Source organism: Cucumis sativus, chromosome 2 (genome assembly GCF_000004075.3).
Source record: "Cucumis sativus cultivar 9930 chromosome 2, Cucumber_9930_V3, whole genome shotgun sequence".
NCBI classification, from domain to species: Eukaryota; Viridiplantae; Streptophyta; class Magnoliopsida; order Cucurbitales; family Cucurbitaceae; genus Cucumis; species Cucumis sativus.
Genome location: NC_026656.2, coordinates 2,645,941 through 2,662,420, shown reverse-complemented (window position 1 = coordinate 2,662,420; position 16,480 = coordinate 2,645,941). Strand labels below are relative to the sequence as shown.

At 34.5% G+C, this 16,480-nt stretch overlaps 3 protein-coding genes, 1 long non-coding RNA gene and 1 pseudogene across 5 annotated transcripts; 3 read left to right on the top strand and 2 right to left on the bottom strand.

Moving 5' to 3' along the window:
- Positions 1 to 33: 33 nt before the first annotated feature.
- LOC101214233 (UPF0603 protein At1g54780, chloroplastic) lies at positions 34 to 2,161 on the bottom strand. The gene is made up of 3 exons (XM_004139149.3): positions 1,611 to 2,161; positions 738 to 930; positions 34 to 416 (listed from the first exon to the last, which is right to left on the bottom strand). The coding sequence occupies exons 1-3, from the start codon at positions 2,061 to 2,063 to the stop codon at positions 169 to 171; spliced, it is 894 nt and encodes a 297-aa protein (XP_004139197.1). The 5' UTR covers positions 2,064 to 2,161; the 3' UTR covers positions 34 to 168.
- Positions 2,162 to 2,738: 577 nt separating this feature from the next.
- On the top strand, positions 2,739 to 6,732 carry LOC101214471 (hypothetical protein). 2 transcript variants are annotated; one of them, XM_004139151.3, is made up of 8 exons: positions 2,786 to 3,230; positions 3,891 to 3,970; positions 4,168 to 4,228; positions 4,678 to 4,735; positions 4,908 to 4,965; positions 5,511 to 5,583; positions 5,845 to 5,969; positions 6,446 to 6,732. In XM_004139151.3, exons 1-7 carry the CDS (start codon positions 2,904 to 2,906, stop codon positions 5,935 to 5,937), a joined length of 750 nt encoding a protein of 249 aa, XP_004139199.1. In that variant the 5' UTR covers positions 2,786 to 2,903; the 3' UTR covers positions 5,938 to 5,969; positions 6,446 to 6,732. The 2 variants fall into 2 exon arrangements, with proteins under 2 accessions (XP_031736895.1, XP_004139199.1); XM_031881035.1 differs by lacking the exons at positions 3,891 to 3,970; positions 4,168 to 4,228 and having other exon boundaries at positions 2,739 to 3,230.
- Positions 6,733 to 7,564: 832 nt separating this feature from the next.
- LOC101215195 (TMV resistance protein N) lies at positions 7,565 to 14,457 on the top strand. Its single transcript, XM_031881034.1, has 7 exons — positions 7,565 to 8,214; positions 8,442 to 9,546; positions 9,667 to 9,942; positions 10,272 to 11,579; positions 11,668 to 12,161; positions 12,542 to 13,071; positions 13,666 to 14,457. Exons 1-6 carry the CDS (start codon positions 7,721 to 7,723, stop codon positions 13,065 to 13,067), a joined length of 4,203 nt encoding a protein of 1,400 aa, XP_031736894.1. The 5' UTR covers positions 7,565 to 7,720; the 3' UTR covers positions 13,068 to 13,071; positions 13,666 to 14,457.
- Positions 13,392 to 14,769, top strand: LOC116402061 (annotated as a pseudogene).
- A 62-nt stretch (positions 14,770 to 14,831) lies between these two features.
- On the bottom strand, positions 14,832 to 16,166 carry LOC116402219. The gene is made up of 2 exons (XR_004214676.1): positions 15,537 to 16,166; positions 14,832 to 15,456 (listed from the first exon to the last, which is right to left on the bottom strand). It is a non-coding gene; the product is annotated as an uncharacterized LOC116402219 (long non-coding RNA).
- Positions 16,167 to 16,480: the final 314 nt, after the last annotated feature.

The window sequence follows — 16,480 nt, the reverse complement described above, 5'->3', positions numbered from 1 at the left end:
AAAATCTTCTTGAAATTAAAGGTGATAGCCATAGAAATAACTCAAACTCTTGTTTTATAACAGGTTTCTTGCCAATCATCTTGTAGCGATCCTCTTTGTACAACATCAATGTTATACATTTGAATGAGAAAAAAATAGATGGGAAGATCTGCCTCTTACACATTTCTGTTACTTCTTGGATATATAAGCATAGTATTGAGCCATAGGAACAATAAAGGCTATGACTAACAAACCTCCAACTACAAGAGTAAACTGTCCTCGTTTCTCCTCGGTTTCTTCCCTTGTTTTGAAGTTCGATTCACGCTTATTATCTTTAAATGAAGGGCCACCTGTATCTGGAAGGCCATCAATGGCAGCCACTAGCCGCTTTGCACTGCTGTATATGGCTTCATTATATTTTTCATCGGTAGCTAAGACTGCAGTTACACAAGCAACAATCTTAGTTAGTTACAGTTTGAAAAACAATGAAGTAATAACTACTAGTTGGGAAGGATATTGACACATGATGGGATACGAGATCGTCACATCAAACACATACACTCACTTTGAAGTTCAACTATAAGATACAAGTAGATTTAAGGCATCTACTAGTTGTGAATGAGTTAAAAATGAAGTTTAGAAAGAGGTAGTAGAAATTGTTGGCTGAAAAGGCTGAGGAAATTAAAATAACTGCTTGAGGTGGGAGTTTTGTTCAATGTGATGAGAGTGAAGAGTGAAATAAGTGGTAGTTAGTTTACCTGGGAGATTCTCTGTTACTGTGGCATCAAGAATATTTTCTCCAACAGCTTGGATAAAGGCAGGGCCACCAGTAATAGCTCCTTCTTTCTGACTGGTGACAAGAACAACTATGCCTTTGTTGTTGCCATCTTCCACCGTGGGATACCAGCGCTCCAAAACTTGATCAGCATACTCAAATGCATCAGCTTTGCTCTACGGCCACCAGGTTATTAATTCATATCAGACTTCGTACATCTCCCTTTTCATTATTTTAGTGTGTACATAATACCATAGGTTCACTATTTGGAGAAGCTTTCCCCACCGAAGACTACTCTTGAGAGACAATACGGGTTATCACGGCCTTATTTGATAATCGTTTGGTCTTTAATAGTTAAGCTCATAAAACACATTCTCCATTCCACCTATAAGTTTCTATCCTTTGTTACCCAGTTTCTAGTTTCTATGATGCTTTTAAAAATTAAGTCAGGTTTTAAAAACTAAAAAAGTAGGCTTTTTTACTTTTGAACTTTGACCAAGAATTCGAGGGTTTCTTTCGGGTCTTGAACCAAGACCTTAGAACAGCAAAGGTAAATTTAAGAGATTACAAATCTTCTGATGGCCTTCATTTTAAACAAGCCATCACAAAATGATGCCTACATTCTGATAATGTATATTATAAACATTTCCAAATTCTATAAACATACCCCAAGTTCATCAACAGATTCTTCTAAATTATAATTATTCCACTGTAAAGGAAACACTTCAAGAATAGTTCTACAAATTGGATCGCAGCAGAGTAAAATGATCATTCAAGACCCAACAGCTTTTCCAAACCACAAGAATTCAGTTTCTCTCTCTAGAATTTGAAGGGGAGATAAAAGAAAACAACTTACAGTGAGCTTTCTAACAGTGACGAAATCAATATGAAAATTCTTCCTCATCTCCAAATCCGTCAACAGCCTCTTCAAATCCGACTTCGTAACCCGACTAAGAACTCCAGCATCGTCCACCAAATGTGTTTCCTTCGGCGGCCCATCACTGAGAACATCAAATTCAGACGCTAGAGCATTATGACCAGCCAACAACGGGGAAAAATTAAGCGCCAAAGAAATGGCTACAGCCGCCAACCCATGTTGGAGATGGGAGAACCAAGTGGAAGGAAATGGGAGAGATGAACGGAGAGACTTGGGAGGAGAAGGGGTTTTGAGAGAAAGTGAAATGGGTTTTGATAAAGAAGCAAGATTTGATCTGGGTTGGGTGGAATGATAGAGGGAAGGATTCTTGGAAGAGGAAGGTTTGGGATTGAGAATAGGAGAAAGAGAGTAAGGAGAGAGAATGGTTTCCATAGGAAGACGAAGAAGAGATTCAGATATGGTGAGACATGGAATGGAGAGGGAAAATGGGAGTGAAGATCTGTTGGTTCCATGAGAAATTGAGTGGTTTGGATTATGTTTGGTAGGGACAAAGTACTCTTGTGAGTATGGATAGTGTTTATATGAGAGCCATGAAAAAGTTTTGAGATCATTTTGATCCTCAACTACATTTTCATTGATGGATAATTGTTTTTTGTTCCTTTTTTCCCCCTCATATATGTATACTCTTTTTGTATATATTTATTATTTTTCAAAATTTTGTTATTCAGATAAATATCTTATCATTTTTTTTATTATATTTGAAAATACCCTATTTAAAAGTAAATGACAGAGATAAAAAATATATTTCATGACCGACAAGACAAGAGTTTAACTCAATTTTGAAAACAAAATTTGGTTCAATCCATGTGGGGAGGGAGAGATTGATTTTTTTAAACTCGCTTATCACTACTGACTAAGTTTGTGTTTAGATTTGAAGAAATCACTTTTATCGTAGTGACTTCGTAAGTAGATTGTTAAATATTAAACTCCATTGAATTCAACCAAATTCACCATATGATTTTTGTAGTACTATCACAATAAAATACCATATTTCTTTTGTTCACACTATAAACTATACCAATATATTACTATTATTATTTCAATATGTGAATAAAAAAATAAAAGAAGAAAATGCATTTTCATATTCAAAGGGAACCTTTTGGAAGATGAAGTTTAAATCAATGGTTGCTTTTGAATAATTTGAATAAAACAATCCCAAGTAAAGTTTCCTTTTTCTTTCATTGAGGATATGAAAGCTATCCTCATTTCTCTATGGCCATTCCTCTTTCTTTATGCATCCACCACCCTCCAAACCCTCACCAAAACCCCACGTCCCCCGTCCCTCCCCCCACCACCCTCTGCTTTCCGGCGCCTACTTCTTTGAATTCCAAATCCAAGAGGCATTTCATCCTCAAAACAGCTTCACTCTGTCTAATTTCTTTCATTCCAAAATGCCCAGTTGTTCAATCTTCTGAAAATTCTCCAACTTCGAAACCTGGCCTTCCTGCTATAGCAAACACCAAGTCTTGGTTTCAGTTCTATGGCGATGGGTTTTCCATTCGGGTGCCTCCTCAGTTTGAAGACCTCACGGAACCTGAGGTATAGACAAAATTACGCTCGATGTTTGATTTGTATGAAATGAAACATTGTTTATCTTAGCCTTTGCTACTTTCTTGCTCAACTTATTTCTGTTTGTTTAATCCTAGTGTTTATGTTATGTTTACGTACACCAATATGAATACTTCAAGGTTATCCATATGCTTATTTGCTATCAGTGTTTTTTAAAGCTATAGAGCAGTAAAGCATAATAGTTTGTTGAGGATGAAGTGCAAGGTGCAAACCTTTTCAAAGCGTAATAGTTACTACCACTGTTTTTTCAAGGTGGAAAAGGTGTGCACCTAATGCGGGCCTTACTTTGTGAGCAAACCTTTTCAAGGCGAGGCATAATACTTGTGCCTAATGCCTAGGAGTGTGCCCGGTAGGGGTTTTTAGAACACTGTTTGCTATTGGTGTCAATGGTATCAAGTAGAAGGTTGTAGCTTTAGGGCTTTGATAACCTCGTAATGTGCGTGTGCACTCACTTTCTTTTTTCTCTTTCGTGGAACATTTAGCTTGAAGGAAATAAGTAGGTTCAACACCACCCTTTCGTTTATGCATTCTTGTAGCTATTCTTTATCTTTTATCCTCTGGAGCCCTTTCTTGTACTTGTAAAAAGTTTATCATTTGCAGCTTGCTAAGTTATGTGCTTGGAGTTTGTAGGACTATAGTGCTGGACTCTCTCTTTATGGAGATAAGGCTAAAACAAAAACCTTTGCAGCACGGTTCGGGTCTCCTGATGGGTAATGATATTCCCTTTTGTTCATATTCTTTGTTCTAACTTGTATTTTGCTTCTAGGTAGGATGAAGAATTTGAGTTAGGTCAATTGACCTAGGTATACTAAAGTTGTGCCTTTGTAAAAAGTTCAATTTATTTATTTTTGAACTTTCTCATATCCTCATTTTCTTCTATCCTTTTCTGCTTTGTTGCTCATCGCAGCTCTGAAGTTCTAAGTGTTGTCACTCGTCCAACGAATCAACTTAAGATCACCTTTCTAGAGGTAGCACAATGATGGTTGTGAAGTTTTCAAGTCTTATGACCAAAATGCCCAACATTCATTTTGTAATGCATCTAACTGGTTCTCTGATACCTGTCTTCTTTTTCCTAATCTTTTGGTAATTCAGAAGGGGATTGGCTTCTTACTAAACATTATATATCTTGCAACTCTTTCTAAACTTGGTGGCTCTTTCATATCCAGAAGCTCTACCTAGAGAAAATCCCAAAATGAAGTTTTAAAATGTCTAGCAATGTTTTGGACTCTTGGACCTTTTAGGTCCAAGAGAATTCCTTTAATCTGAGTATCTCAAAGAGTTTTTTGAAGTTGCTCATCATGAACGTTTATAAGAAGATTTCGTTTAGTTCGAACTTCTATGTACATGCTTGTTTAGTTATGCTTATTTTTTATGGACAACTGTTTTAGGAGCTTCCATTCTTACTTGCAAAAAACAGGCGAAAGACATAACTGATATAGGTTCCTTGAGGGAGGCTGCAAAAATCTTTGTTCCAGGTACAGATTGTCTTTCTCTTTCATATTTTGGGTTCAATATGCAAAGTAACTTTTTTGGGATTTTTTCTTGTCATTTTGGTTTTTAATTATTTGGTTCTTTTGCTATTTTCTCATCTTCCCTTAGACACACATCTCATTCTAGCTATTGATTTTAGTGTTCTGACAATGATAGGCGGTTCAACTTTATTTTCTGCCCGAACGTTTAAAATTAAGGAAGATGAAGGCTTCAGGTAATTATGCTACGATGATGCTGTTTGTATATACAAAAATGTTAGTTTGAGATCATAATATTCTTAGTTAGTTCATTTAGATATTACATGTCATATGTTCACCAAGGATATGTTGCATTTTAATACATAGCTCCTTGATATGTGAGCGACTATGATAGAATATATTTTTTATTCCCGAAACTTCTCAGATTTATTATGAAATAAATACTGTAATTTAATGATGACGTGGTCTGTAAGAGCCAATGCACATGATAAAAAGCTTGATTGAATGAGTTCAAGCGATGGTAACCATCTACTTAAGATTTAGTATTTTATAAGTTTTCTTGGCATCGAGTTATGTTAGGAGGTTAGACAATTACTATGTGAGAATAGTCTAGTTGAAGTATGTGCGAACTGCCCTCTCCTAGACACTTGATAATTTTAAAAATGTTATGAAACAATAATATTTATCAAAAGTAGGCAGCTGTGAATACTTTGTTTCAGTCTTCTTTGGCTATATTAACTTTCATATTTTCATTCCATTGCCTCTGTTTCTTTAACTTCAGGACTTATTACTTCTACGAGTTTGGGAAGAACGAACAACATGTTGCATTAGTAGCAACTGTTAATAGTGGACAGGTTTGTGATATACAATTTACACTACACAAATACAAGCTAAACTTCTTACTCTGATTAAGACCTGAGTTATAACATGGTAGAATTTGTATAAACATTAATTGATTCAAAGCTAAACTGTTCATGTTAGCAAAGTCTTATTATTTTATATGTTGAATATGGCAAACGTAACTTTAGAATTCTGAGTTCTGCTCGAAGATTATGTTGGTCAAAATTTCTCATTCAACACAGCTTTCATTTTGACATTGTGCTTCTTTGTGATAGGTGTTTGTTGCTGGAGCAACTGCACCATTGTCCAAATGGGATGAAGATGGCATCAAACTCCGTTCTGCTGCTATATCTTTAACAGTGTTATAATCAATTGTTGATAAATTTCATTTCATTAGCTTGTGAGTACTCCCTAAGATTTAGCTCTCATGTATTTGATAGCATATAAAATAAAGGACTATAATCTAGGCTAAAATCTTTGTAATCTAGACTAAAATTTTTGTAATTGTGAGCATGAAATGAAATTCCATTTAATATAACTAGGTCTTTTTGTAACTATGATCTTAATTTGATTTTGTTGCATTGTCTTGGAGTTCCTTCTTGTAGTTTGTCGAGGTTTTTTTTTCTTGTTTGGATAGTTTTTGTTGTAGGTGCTTACACTTTTCTCAATGAAAGCTCGGTTTTTTAAAAAATAAAGAAAGAAAAAATTTATTTAAGATCCCATTGATGTTTCTGTTGACACAAGTTAAAGTTTGATTTTTTCTTATGCAAATACTGAAATGATCTTTGAATGTTCAGATTGGTCTTCAGATTGTTTCAACTTAATTTGTGAGAGTTATTTGATTGTGTTTGATCCTTCAATCTTTTTGATGGACAGGAGGAAGCTTGTGGTGAGTTCTCTATTTAGCAACGAGACAACTCTAGCTGAAGATAAAATTTAGACTTTGTATAGAATTTCCCACTCTTTTTTTTGGTGGTTGTTGTAAGAATTGTGTTTTGTAGTTGCTATGCAGAGTGATACTTGGTTCATGTGGTTTTTCATTTCATCATTTCTTTTGTTTTTATACGGTTTTGTCGAACTAAAAACTTGAGATTATTGGAAGTGGCAACTGGTCTCAATGGGACTACCACTCATTGAATGCATCGTTCAATTTATGTTCTTTTTGTCTTTTGATTAGCACTAGTTAAAATTTCATGGAACACATCACTTTACAATCACATGGACAGTTGGCCTTCCTCTCTGTGATTTAGCTAATGGATCAATTTTATCTTTTTGAGAAAGGATGTTCATGGTTTGGTAGATGAGCTGAACCATTTTTTTTTTTTAAAGATCAAATTGAACTACAAATATTTGGATTATTTCGGTTCGATCTGTTCTCTTGTTCTCTTGCTCCTCTTGCCTCACAGAGCACTCTTCCCACTCCCCTTTTCCCATGGTCTTGCTCTCCTCTCTCCCGTTTTCTCACGATCTTGCTCTCCCTCTCCTTTCTCACTCGATCTTGCTTTTTGGTCTTGCTCGATCTCATTCTCCAATACTCCGTCTCCTTCTACAACACAAACTGAAACAAGGGAGGGAGTTGGTCACCTGTGCAGAATCTGATCTGATGGAAAAGAAATCCAGAAGTCGAGAGGAAAAGAAGAAAAAAAAGAAGAAAAGCAAAGAAAATGTTGAGGAAGAAAGTATTTTTGTAAAATTACTTGAGGTAAAAAGCTTAAGTTTAAAAAGTAGGCCAAAACTCATTTTGAGCTTGGGAAAGAGTCTTTTAATCAATTATCTCTTACTAACTTGGCACACATTTATTCTAGATTTCTTAACTCAACTTTGAACTCCAAATGACTCCAAAAACATTTATCTAATGTAATCTTAAAAAAACTATTAGCGTGGTTTTAAAGAAGTTCACTGTAACGTTAATGTTGATGTTTGCAAATATTCATGAAAAGAATTTTTTTTTTAGTTATTCAGTGTGAAGTGAACCAACGAAAATATTGTACACTTTTTTAAAGATTGGGTTTGGTAGACCAAAAAGAGTGCGGCAGTTGGCAAGTGGTCAAAATGTCACTCTTCTTCTCCCAACTGCTCTATAAAATGGTCAGATTCTTGAATGATGGAGCCATAAACAAAAAAAATTCGAAGTCCTAGTGTAAATCTCTGATGGGTTCTTCCATTGTTGGAGCTGAATCATCAACTTCTTCTTCTTCTAGTTTCAAGTGGAGTTTTGATGTGTTTTTGAGTTTTAGGGGAGATGATACTCGTTCTAATTTCACCGGTCATCTTGACATGGCCTTGCGTCAAAAGGGTGTCAATGTCTTCATAGACGACATGCTCAAAAGGGGTGAGCAAATTTCTGAAACCCTTTCCAAAGCTATACAGGAAGCTTTGATTTCTATTGTTATTTTCTCTCAAAATTATGCATCTTCTTCATGGTGTCTGGATGAATTGGTGAAAATAGTTGAGTGTAAGAAATCCAAGGGCCAGCTTGTTTTGCCAATTTTCTACAAGGTGGATCCTTCCGATGTACGAAAACAAACTGGTTGCTTTGGAGAAGCATTGGCCAAACATCAGGCTAATTTCATGGAGAAGACTCAAATATGGAGGGATGCTTTAACTACTGTTGCCAACTTCTCTGGTTGGGATCTAGGAACTAGGTATATTTTTACTGACATTTTGTCTTTTCTTTTCCATATTTCATTTCCAATTCTCTAATTTTGTTGACAAAGCACACTTAACAAATCCCTACTTGAAGTAATTCCACAATACAAATGACTGATGTTAATCATGGAAGATTCACAATCAAGATGCAGTTTAATTTTATCTACTATTTTCCCATGTTCATCAATTTTTATTTGTTTTCATATGATGTACTTAATAACAGGAAGGAGGCTGATTTTATTCAAGACCTTGTTAAAGAAGTATTGTCTAGATTAAATTGTGCCAACGGGCAGTTATATGTAGCTAAGTATCCAGTTGGAATTGATTCTCAACTAGAAGATATGAAGTTACTCTCGCATCAGATACGAGATGCGTTTGATGGCGTTTACATGATGGGGATATACGGCATTGGAGGCATTGGTAAGACTACTTTGGCTAAAGCTTTGTACAATAAAATTGCTAACCAATTTGAAGGTTTCTGCTTTCTATCAAATGTTAGAGAAACTTCAAAACAGTTCAATGGACTCGTTCAACTACAGGAAAAACTACTCTATGAAATCTTAAAGTTTGATTTGAAGATTGGCAATCTTGATGAAGGAATTAACATCATAAGAAGTAGATTGCGTTCAAAGAAAGTTCTTATAGTTCTTGATGATGTGGATAAGCTCAAGCAATTGGAAGCATTGGTTGGTGAACGTGATTGGTTTGGCCATGGTAGTAAAATCATTGTGACAACAAGAAATAGTCATTTACTTTCTAGCCATGAATTTGATGAAAAGTATGGTGTTCGGGAATTGAGTCATGGTCATTCCCTTGAACTTTTTAGTTGGCATGCTTTTAAGAAAAGTCATCCATCAAGTAATTACTTAGACCTTTCAAAACGTGCGACAAATTATTGTAAAGGTCATCCTTTGGCCCTTGTTGTTTTGGGTTCTTTCCTTTGTACCCGAGACCAAATAAAATGGAGAACTATATTAGATGAATTTGAGAACTCTTTGAGTGAAGACATTGAACATATTATTCAAATCAGTTTTGATGGGCTTGAAGAAAAAATAAAGGAGATCTTCCTTGATATTTCTTGTTTGTTTGTGGGAGAGAAAGTTAATTATGTTAAGAGTGTGTTAAATACGTGTCATTTCAGCCTAGATTTTGGAATCATAGTTCTCATGGATCTTTCACTTATTACGGTTGAAAATGAAGAGGTTCAAATGCATGATTTAATTCGACAAATGGGCCAGAAAATAGTTAATGGTGAATCTTTTGAGCCCGGGAAAAGGAGTAGGTTGTGGTTGGTACATGATGTTTTGAAGGTGTTTGCTGATAATTCGGTAAGTAACCCTTAGAAGAAGTATATTTAGTTTTTACTTATTTCCTAGACTTCATGATGGAAGATGTTTGTCAAATTAAGTTGTCAATTATGTTAAATTACTATATCGATGTCTTTGTAGGGAACGATTGCAGTTAAAGCCATAAAGTTAGACTTGTCTAATCCCACGAGGCTAGACGTGGATTCACGAGCTTTTAGGAACATGAAGAATCTGAGGTTGCTTATTGTTCGAAATGCAAGATTTTCGACAAATGTTGAGTATCTACCTGATAACTTGAAGTGGATTAAGTGGCATGGCTTTTCTCATCGATTTTTGCCACTGTCCTTCCTTAAGAAAAATCTTGTAGGACTAGATTTGCGTCATAGCTTGATCAGAAATTTGGGCAAAGGATTTAAGGTAATTATATATCTACCTGTATTTAGTTGGAAGCTTCTTCATTGATTTTCTTAGAAATTTTCATGGGTAGCTATAGCTTATTTTCTAACGATTTGCAAATATTTATTTTAAAACAACAGCTCGCAAATATAAGAGTTATGTTTATGTGAAAAATATTTGTTAATGTGGTATATATGCTTTAATTACTAAACCATTTACTTATGTAAATAGCAGTGGTTTGTCCTAAACCATAACTTTGATACTTTTCTCTTATTTTGATTTAATGTGTTATCTAATCATGTCCGATCAATATTTACTCCTTGTTTTTGTTTCTTTTCCATATATTTTAGGATTGTAAAAGGTTGAAGCATGTTGATCTTAGTTACTCTTCTTTATTAGAGAAGATTCCCGACTTCCCTGCAACATCAAATCTTGAAGAATTATATCTTAACAACTGCACAAATTTAAGAACAATTCCTAAGTCAGTTGTTTCTCTTGGTAAGCTTCTTACTTTAGACCTTGATCATTGTTCAAACCTTATAAAGCTTCCAAGCTACCTCATGCTGAAGTCTCTTAAAGTTTTGAAGCTTGCTTACTGCAAAAAACTTGAGAAACTTCCAGACTTCTCTACAGCTTCAAACCTTGAAAAGTTGTACCTCAAAGAATGCACAAATTTAAGAATGATTCATGATTCTATTGGATCTCTGAGTAAGCTTGTTACCTTGGACCTTGGAAAATGCTCTAACCTTGAAAAGCTTCCAAGCTACCTCACATTAAAGTCTCTTGAATATTTGAATCTTGCTCATTGCAAAAAGCTTGAGGAAATTCCCGACTTCTCTTCTGCATTAAACCTTAAAAGCTTATATCTTGAACAATGCACAAATTTAAGAGTAATTCATGAGTCTATTGGATCTTTGAATAGTCTTGTTACCTTGGACCTTAGACAATGCACTAACCTTGAAAAGCTTCCAAGCTACCTCAAGTTGAAGTCTCTTAGACATTTCGAACTCTCTGGCTGCCACAAGCTCGAAATGTTTCCAAAAATTGCTGAAAACATGAAATCTTTAATTTCATTGCATTTGGATTCTACTGCCATAAGGGAGCTACCTTCATCAATTGGATACCTTACTGCGCTTTTGGTATTAAACCTTCACGGTTGCACAAATCTCATCTCCCTTCCTAGTACAATTTATTTGTTAAAGAGCCTTAAGCATCTTTATCTTGGTGGGTGTTCTAGATTTCAATTGTTTTCCCGTAAATGGGACCCAACCGCCCATCCACTATGCTCTTTTTCAAAAATTATGGATACTTCATCGAGTTCAGAATTTCCCCATTTACTTGTCCCAAAAGAAAGCTTATGTTCCAAGTTCACCATGTTGGATCTTCAATGTTGCAATATATCAAATGTAGATTTTTTGGAAATTTTATGTAATGTCGCCCCTTTCTTATCTAGTATACTTTTGTCGGAAAACAAATTCTCTAGTCTACCACCATGTCTTCATAAGTTTATGTCCTTGTGGAATCTCCAATTAAGGAATTGCAAGTTCCTTCAAGAAATTCCTAACCTCCCTCATTGTATACAAAAAATGGATGCCACTGGTTGCACATTGTTGGGTAGAAGTCCAGACAACATCATGGACATAATATCGAGCAAGCAGGTTCCTCACTTCCATTTCCATTTTCCTTGTTCATATCATTTTATTGTCTCTCATTAAGATTCTGTTCACATTAATTTGTATGCCATAGGACGTTGCACTCGGTGACTTTACAAGAGAGTTTATTCTAATGAATACTGGGATTCCAGAATGGTTCAGCTATCAGTCAATATCAAATTCAATAAGGGTTAGCTTTCGACACGATCTCAATATGGAACGAATTTTGGCTACATATGCTACTTTGCAAGTGGTTGGAGATTCATATCAAGGAATGGCCTTAGTTTCATGTAAAATATTCATTGGCTACAGACTCCAAAGTTGTTTTATGAGAAAATTTCCATCATCAACATCAGAATATACATGGTTAGTAACAACTTCTTCTCCAACATTTAGCACTTCCTTGGAGATGAATGAGTGGAATCATGTCACAGTCTGGTTTGAGGTTGTGAAATGTTCTGAGGCCACCGTAACTATAAAATGCTGTGGTGTCCATCTCACTGAAGAGGTCCATGGAATACAAAATGATGTCAAGGGGCCAGGGGTAGTTTATACAGTTTTCGATCAACTGGACAAATTACCGAGCCGGTGAGTGAGATTATTGATTGTTTTAAGAAGGCTTGATTAGTTGTCCTGTTTTAGAAAATTTTTGCAACAACATTATTTTGTCTATTTGAAGATATGATTCATCTAAAGTTTTCTTTAACAAAGTTTATTTAAAATCTATTTCTATTAGCATATCCATAATTGTTTCTTGAAAAGGTTTAAGGTTCTTACTCTTAACCAATTGAAACAGAGCAGTTGTTAGTTTACAAAATTACTTGATATTATTTGTTTTATTTTGGTTTTGATTTTGTTGGTAGTATATTTGTTCTAAAACTTATTGCAATTGTTTTGGTTGTAATCAGTTGAATATTGTTTTGAATAAATTGTGGTGTTTCGTGTGTATGATGTTCACTATGGCACAGGGATGTTATAAAATCCTTTGGTCAAGAAGTATCTGCCAAATCAGATTGCAATGCAATGTTGCATGCAGAAAATTTTCCAGTTTGGAACGATTCGAAAATGCAACAACATATGAATTTTCCCTTACATGTAACTTCTCAAGGTGTTACAAGGATACGTGGTATGGAAGGCATGGCAGAGACAACACTTGCCAACTCTATATGTAACAAATATGAAAGAAGTCGGAATCTTTTCTCTGCAAAAAAAGCTTTGAATCATTCTACTGGCTTTCTTTGTGGAGATGGAAATGGGCTTTCTTGGGAAATGGTAGACAGACCGATATTAAGTGATAGATTGTCTTCCCAAAAATATCTTAGAATTTTCGACGATCGTGATCGATATGGAGACCTAAATGATGTGGCTCATGGGACTGGTAATAGGTTTCGTTCAAGATTTTTAAGGATGGATGATATAAAAGAAGATGATATCAGAGAAGAGCCTTATTGGAAGTACATGGAAAGGTTATTCCAAACAGATCCTATATCATGACAAGGTTGTAAAGCTTTTAGTATGCATTCTCTACTTTGATAATCATTTCGTTTTAATTGACTTTTAGTTTTTGAAAATTAAACTTATAAACATTACTTTCGTTTGGATACGAAAGTTTTGCTATATCCACCTTCTATTCAGGTTTTAAAAAACCATTGTCATGTTTAAAAACTGATAAAAAGAAAAAATAGTTCTCAAAAACCTGTTTATGTATTTTAGGATTTTACTAGGAAGATACTCAAAAACAAGTTTATTGCTGTATGTGTCTGTTTTTTCTTTTTTCTTTCTAGAATTTTACTAGGAATTCAAGTGTTTCTGTAATGAATGGTGAAAACAATAATTGGAAAATTGGAGGAAGCAAACATTTATTTTAGAAATAGAAGAGTAAAAAGGAAATCGTTATTAAATGAATCTTAATCTTTACTTCTTTTTCACATCTCGTACTCATATTATTCTACTCAACCTAGGACAAGTTATGATAACAATAGATTCCGTTGAACACACTTTGATTATATGTATTGTCGTCATTCACAAATGGTTGCAAGTTCAATAAGTTAATCTAAGTCGGAATGTGACACTTTTAACATCGTTTTCATAGGAAGTGGTTGAACATAAAGGCAGGAACGAGGCTGAGATTATTCAACAGATTGTTAAAAAAGTAAATGGACAAGTTAAGTCGTCCAACATTGTTAGAGGTAGCTAAATATCCAGTTGGAATCGAAGATCAAAGTTACAAATTTAGTTTCCCTTGTTATGTCTGATGTTGTTACAATGCTAGGAATATATGGCATTGGAGGCATTGGTAAGACAACTTTGGCCAAAGCTTTATACAACAAAATTGCCAGTCAATTTGAAGGTTGCAGCTTTGTTGCAAATGTCAGAGAAGCTTGAAAGCAGTTTAATGGCCTTCAAAATCTGCAAGAAATGCTACTCTCTTAGATCTTGATGGGTGACTTCATCAAGATTGGCAATCTTGTTTATGGAAACACCAACATTATAAGGGATAGATTACACTCAAAAAGAATTCTTCTAGTTCTTGATGATATTGATGACTACAAGCAGCTGGAAATATATTTGGCTGGTAAGCTTCATTTGTTTGGTCATGGAAGTAAGATCATTGTAACAACGAGAGACACATATTTGATTTCCAAATTCGACAAACTGTATCTTCTCCAAGGATTGAGCTGTGACAAAGCCCTTGAGATTTTTAGTTGGCATGCTTTTAAGAAAATTATCAGTGTAATATAATATACCAAGAGACTATTTAGACCTTTCGAAACAAGCAGTAGATTATTGTAAAGGTCTTCCTTTGGGTCTTGAGGTATTGGATTCTTTCCTTTACAACAGAGATCAATCTAAATGCAAAAGTGTATTGGATTCATATGAGAAATCCTCCCTTCACAAACGCATTCAAGAGATTCTTCAAATAAAATTCATATGGTGCTATCTTTTATGGAGATTTGGAGTATCTACCATCTTGATTAAAATGGATTGATTGGCCAGAATTTCCATTATATTACCATCCTTTCCCCTTGGCTTCACACCAACAAACGTTATCAAACTAAATTTTCCTTATAGCTTCATCAAGCATCTGGGAGGCTGAGATTATTTATTTGAGATGTTCATCACATGCTTCCAATACCCTCCTCTATTTCTTGTTCTTATTGACTTCATGAAACAACGCTTCCAATATCATAGCATTCGATTATTTGTTCAAGTGTTTCTATATCAAAGACCATAATTGAAAAGAAAATAGAAGAAAACTAATAGAAATTAAAAATATATATATAAACTAAAATATCAATTCCTGTTTTCACTTGATTAACAATGTTGTCTTCATATAACATTATATTTATAAAAATAAAAATTAGAAGTGCAAAAGAGTAAACTTCAACTTTGGGAATTTCTTCTCCAAATTATTCCTCCATGATCACGTGAACACCATACATTTTTATACTTACTTCATCTTCCCACTTTGGATCACAAACATGAAGTAGTTGCCTCTTTGGAACACGAACATCAAATAACACTGTAACTCTATCCAAAATATCTCTTGAGGACTTAATATCAACTACTGGCATCCATAGATACTCACCTGATGATATTACTTCAAATCTAGACACAATATGTCAGATCTGGGCATTAACATTCGACACCATACTTCAATATCGTTGACAAACACGGTACAATGAAGCCAACACCTCGTGTGACCAGTATTAGATTGAAATTTGACACAAGGAACAATAAAAGCCTTCCTTTTCCCACTTAGACAATCAGTTGGAAAATTAAATGTTATTGAGTTGTTCATACTCTTGTACCTGCACCAATCTGGAATATCATAATTCATTAATATGAGTTGTTTGAATTCTCCAAAACTTTTTTCATCTTCCTGCAAAATAAGAGTAAACTTAATTCTTATATAAACGAAATACATGAGAGATGAGGTCATGAGAAAGAAATGATACACACCAAATTACCCTCACAAGATATGAAATCAGGTATGTAGTCAGGAAATCTGGTCAATAATACGCACCCTCCAGCATCCATACAAACTACTCCTTCTGGAACCTTTGGAATTTCTTCAAGCAACGTACAATCCCTCATAATAAGATATTCCAATGATTTAAAATTAATAATACATTAGGGTAGTGTACAAAAGTTGTTTATAGATAAGTTCAACTCTTTCAAAAAAGGGGCAACATGAACCATTGTTTCTAAGAAATCCAAATTTGTTATCTTACAATTGAAAATGCTTATTTCTGTTAGGTAGGAATATAAGGAAGCTGAAGAAGGATTATTTAAGGAAGGAAAGGTTGAAAGATCAGAATCAAGAACAAGTAAAGAAGTAAGATTACTTAACCATAAATTGTACTTGGAAGAGTTTAAAGCTCCATGGAGCTTATCATCGAAATTTCTCTTAGGCTAGTAAGATATCCAATTGTTGGAGATAGCTGATTAATTACAGTACTATCATGAATGTCCAAATTTTCTAGGCTATTCATTTCTTCACTAAATTGAGGATGATATATTCTCCAATTTCTAAAATACCAAAATTTTTAGGGATTTCAAATTGAGGGTTCTCCATTGTGAAGGTTGTAGGCAAAGATGAAAAAGGAAATCTAAACCAATTCAGCCACCTTAAGCTATTAGGTAGACACTCAAGAGTAGTACTTTTTGAAGATGTGGCATTGTAAACTTCGAGTACTACCAAATTTTTCACTTTTTCAAAAGCTCTTGAATCAATGTCCAACTCGGTAGGTTCACCTTCAGGAAATCTTAGTTTTATCACTCAGTTAATTAACTGCTCTTGCTTACAAATTATCAAAATAATAAAAGTTGTTGCATATAATAAAATAGTTTTGTCTCATAGTTCTTACCTTATTGTCATTTAAGACATCGATAAGATCATCCTC